This window comes from Colossoma macropomum, unplaced genomic scaffold (assembly GCF_904425465.1).
Source record: "Colossoma macropomum unplaced genomic scaffold, Colossoma_macropomum, whole genome shotgun sequence".
Lineage (NCBI taxonomy): Eukaryota > Metazoa > Chordata > Actinopteri > Characiformes > Serrasalmidae > Colossoma > Colossoma macropomum.
The window spans coordinates 4,120,788-4,125,787 of record NW_023494786.1 but is presented as its reverse complement, the minus strand read 5'-3'; the positions used below and the strand labels follow the sequence as shown (position 1 = coordinate 4,125,787).

Here is a 5,000-nt window from a genome sequence, read left to right as displayed (position 1 = left end):
CAGATATTATTATATATAGGTACTGAGTATTACATATAGGTACTTATGCTGCTCACATGGAGCACCGAGTGTACTGATGAAGTAAGAACCTGTTTTTTGTTTAAACTGAGGGGCTGACAGCTTATGTTCTTAACTAGAACCAGGCTGTTCAGCTAGCTCACAGGCTAAAAGATAGCAAACATGCTAAATACCTCCATCATTCATATCACAGGCTTGAATTAAAGCACTTACGGTGTGATTTACTGTAAAACTGCAGTATAAAAGTCTAAAAATGTCACTTGAATGTCTGACACACTTCAAATGTCTGTGTTTCAGTCAGAGTCCCAATTGACTGTTTCTTAGCTGTATTTTGCTCTGTTGGGCTGCAGGATCCAGTATTTAAACTCCTACGTAGTGCACTATGTAGGGAGCAGGGAGCTGTTTGAGATTCAGCCCCAGTGTGAGAAGAGGGGCCGCTGGATTGGTGCTAAATAAGACCCGCGGTGGTTATTTGGTGACCAAAAAGTACTTATAAAGAGAAGGTTATGCATTAAACAGTGCTGTGTTATCAGTTATTCACTGTTATACGACAAAAAGTTTAAAAATTGATGAAATGACTGCAGTGAACAGCAATGTTCTCCTCATTCAGAGGTCCATGGTTGCCTGGCAATGATACTGTACTCTAAAGGAACTACATTTCTTGGCGGAATAGTTGTTTATGTCGATTATTATTAATAGTAACTTATTGTCTGACAAAATTGTGTATTTTATCATATTTTAGGTTGGCTGTCGTTTTATAAAAGCAATAAGCCATTTGAAGCCATACGTTACTGCAATATAAAAGCAAGTGGCTTATAGCTTTAATATAACACGTATGGGACACTTATGGGACGTATTATTACATATAGATGTTTACATATATATATCCTACATGTGTATGTATGGTTGTGTGTGTGTGTGTGTGTGTGTGTGTGTGTGTGTACCTGTTTGAAGACCCAGTCCAGCGCTCGGTGGAAGTAATCATTGATCCAGTTCTCCAGATTCACTCTGTTCTGCTCGTCCTCTCTCCTCAGCCACGCCTTCAGCAGAGAGCCCACATCAGTGTCCTCATCACTGAAACACACACACACACACACACACACACACACACACACATCAGCAGAGATACTGCCAGTGGTCAGCACTTCCAGTACTTTGTTGTGGACTCCAACAAACAACAAGAAGAATGAAAGACTCTGATGCTGTTATAATACAGTAAGTGAACTGAGGGAGGTGAAGCTGCAGAACCAGCTCAATAACAAACTCCCTCACATCGTTAATCAACTTAAATGGGCATCATGACAACAATCGGCCTCTCAGAGTAAGACAGAGGAGACAAGTGTGTGAAGTTTGTGGCCTCCTGTTTTTAAATGTCTTTACAGGTTTCGCTCCCAGTTTTCTCCCTAATGTAGTCGTACCCAGTACCACTAGTTAGGAGTGCTGGAGGGCGAAGGCTAGCACAGTCTTCCTCCGAGTCCTCTGCATCACTGGACAGCCGAACGCGCTCGGAGGAGACGCCACCCGCCAGTTCCTTTACGTCAGCTAACAAACACACCCAGCCACGGACGGCTGTACCATCACAGATGGCAGGAAGATCATGCCCATGAGGGAAGTGGTGTTTCTGATTGGCTGTGATGTGCTGTATGAGGCTCTCTGATTGGCTACCTGAGGAAGATCATGCCCATGTGAGGAGACTGTGGTTTCTGATTGGCTGTGCTGTGTTGTATGAGGCTCTCTGATTGGCTACCTGAGGAAGATCATGCCCATGCGGGAGATCGTGGCAGGTGAGGCGCAGCTCAGATCGTGTGTCTCAAAGAGGAAAGTTGACGTTGGGGCCGAACTGAATACGCTCTCCGCTGGGCATCGTCAGCAGCCGATTATCGTCCAGAACCGAATTCAGAGACTCCACCCACTCTGGATCAATATCACCATCACACACTATCCAGGAACTCACCTCTACGGCAGAGAGAGAGACATTATTAATTATTATTATTATTATTATTATTATTTTCACTTTTCACAATAAAGTGGAATTACAGTGGTTTTCCAAAATTTCTGCATAATTCAGTGCTTGAGATATAAACAGGGTAAGAACCAGGGTTCCCGATGTCTAGAACATGAATATAGCCATGTTATTTACTATCCAACATTTACTATCCACCAGTGAACCTACACGTGTCTTCTGACTTTATATGGAATGTTCATAATGGGAAATAGTGGAAAATCTGAAATAATGTTTTTTTTGGGGGGGGACTATTTTGCTTCAGAACACCCTGCATATCAGTCATCAGGCAGTGAATTCATAACCATTTCATGTAGTAACTTTCTGTGAGGGAGCTTTTAGAGGTGGACGTCTGGTTCCTATCACCACCACTGTGAACAGTTCTGACTTGTTAGGTTTCTCTAGGATTCTGTTTACATCTTAACCATTTACTTATGAAGGAATTTTGAGAAATCTGTGGAGTTCCCCTTTAATATTAATGTTATTTTACCTTTTCATATTATTTCTTCTATTCTGTAATATTACAATTTCAGCATGTTTAATGTTTAGTCTCAACAATTCAAATTTATTTGTCATGTTCTGTTCTAGATAAACTTACAGAGTCAGAACTGTTCACAGTGGTGGTGATAGGAACCAGACGTCCACCTCTAAAAGCTCCCTCACAGAAAGTTACTACATGAAATGGTTATGAATTCACTGCCTGATGACTGAGACACTGTTTTATGATAGTTTAGAGAACTTAAACTCCATTCATGGTGGAGGGATACATGCAGGGCGCTGTGAGGCAAAATAGTCCCCAAAGAAAACTTATTATTTCACATTTTCCACTATTTTCCATCATTAACATTCCATATAAACTCAGAAGACTCGTGTAGGTTCACTGGTGGTTCTGGATAGTAAATAAAATGTCTATATTTGTGTTGTAGTCATGGCGACCCCTGGTTCCTATCACCACCACTGTAAAGACATCTGAACCATTTCACACCAAACCACTCTGAATCACTCTGATTACACCTCACACTGAATTATGCAGGAATCAGTGGAATTCCCCTTTGAGGTGCATGTGAGTGAGTGACGTCTCTCACCCTGCGGTTCCCGTACGACCTGTCTGGCGGAGGCGGTGAGCACCCCGTCGGTCCACTCGCGCGTGTCCATGTCGATGTGTCCGAGCAGCTGGTGGCGAGGCATGGCTTTGGGGTTCACCGTGTGCTGCTTCACCTGCAGGCCGAGTCGGTTCAGCGCCGCCCGCAGCAGCTTCCACAGCGTCGACTTCCCCGCCCCGCTCGGCCCCACCACCACCACACCCATCCTCTGCTTCAGCTGCTCATACAGCTCCACAGCCTTCTTCATCTGCACACACACACACACACACACACACACACACACACACACATTATCACCCTCTGGCATTTATAAATTACTGAGTAAAGCAGGGCTGTCAAACATACAGCCCTCAGGCCAGGAGTTATGATTTTTATCTGGCCCACCAGATAAATTTAGAATCCATGTTCTAGATTAAAATCATCATGTGGACCATAATTGACAACCACTGCTTAGCAACCATCTCTAAGTGCTACTGTGAATGGAAAAATCCAGCCAAACTCCTGTTTAGTCAGAAGGTGCCTTAGAAAAGTAAACTATATTTGCAATGGCAAGAATAAGGAGAGTTCAGTAAATGGAACTGACACACTGTGAACCTCAAACGCGGCTGTTTCCTCCATCATATCAAATCCCACATTTGTAAAAGACCGTAAAATGGCCGATTCCAAAATCCTAAACTGTTATTGCAACTGTTAACAGTCAATATTAATATTCACAATCCCAAAATTTACATACCCCAGCCCACCTTCTAGCCCAACAGGAATGAAAACAACAGAGCAGCAGCAATGAAAATGGCCGACTTAGTGAAGAAATGCAGCTCCAGGCTGTGAAGGAACGTCGCCTCTTTTCATTCTGTCAGCGGCTGATGATCATCTTTAAACCAGGCTGAAGGGCTTCCTGTTCACAGCTTGTTCATCGAATGTTCAGTTCCACCTTAAATACTACAGACAGAATGTAACTGCTGCACCGTTTAATGTGGAACTGAAAATTCCCAGAACAAGCTGGCGAACAGGAACAGCTCCCACATCTCTAACAGGATCCCGACAGCTTTAACTCAGAGCTGTTAGTTTCTCTGCACATTTCACTCTGGACAGTTTCTCAAAGCTCAGACAACATCGAGCAGCTCCGCTCAGCGTTTGACCCTGAAGAGACGGAGACGCAGCTCCACCTTTATCAGCATCACAGCCCCAACAGCAGCCTGTAAGCAGCCCTGCTGAGAGATTTTATCACTGTCTGATGAAGCAGATCGTCTTAAACTGAGAGCTTCATAGTGAGAACAGCTTTCATTTACTTTGTGTTGTTGCTGAGATTGAAAGCGAGTAGCTAGCGTAGCTAACGTTAGCTACCAGCGGGCACCAAATAACTAGCACAGCAATGTTAGCCTCCTATTCACCAGCTTCTTAACTGAATGTTCCATTCTGCCTTAAATGCTGCAGCTTGTACAAATGGCAGAATGTAACTGCAGCACCATTTAAGGTGGAACAGAAAATTCTCAAAACATGCTGCCGAACAGGAACTTCAGCTCCCACATCTCTAACAGGATCCCGACAGCTTTAACTCAGAGCTGTTATGGTTTACTCGCCCCGACCAAAGTCACAAACCTGTGTAGATATCAGAGAACAGTTTAAAATACTGAATAAATGCACTCTACGGTCAACTATTTCTATAATGTGTGGCATACCTGGCTGGGTATGACCTCCAGACGTGCCTCCTCGTACGCGGCCAGCAGGGCGGCGCTCAGCGCCTCGTACTCCACATCCTTAAAGTCCACTCCAGGAAACACGTCTCTGACCAGAGCGTCAAACCGTGAACTGTCCGCAAACGTCAGCTTGGACATGGTGTTCAACCTCAGAGCCTGGACCACCAACGCACTCTCCTT

The 5,000-nt window shown here is 44.1% G+C and overlaps 1 protein-coding gene across 1 annotated transcript in view; it reads right to left on the bottom strand.

Annotated features, from left to right (window-relative positions):
- The window catches only part of LOC118798728 (cytoplasmic dynein 2 heavy chain 1), a 154,819-nt gene that overhangs the window by 84,379 nt on the left and 65,440 nt on the right, over positions 1-5,000 (bottom strand). The window contains 5 exon segments of the mRNA XM_036558254.1: positions 963-1,092; positions 1,766-1,839; positions 1,841-1,974; positions 3,106-3,370; positions 4,803-5,000. The exon segment at positions 4,803-5,000 is cut by the window's right edge and continues 5 nt beyond it. Of these exon segments, the coding sequence (XP_036414147.1) occupies positions 963-1,092; positions 1,766-1,839; positions 1,841-1,974; positions 3,106-3,370; positions 4,803-5,000 (801 nt within the window).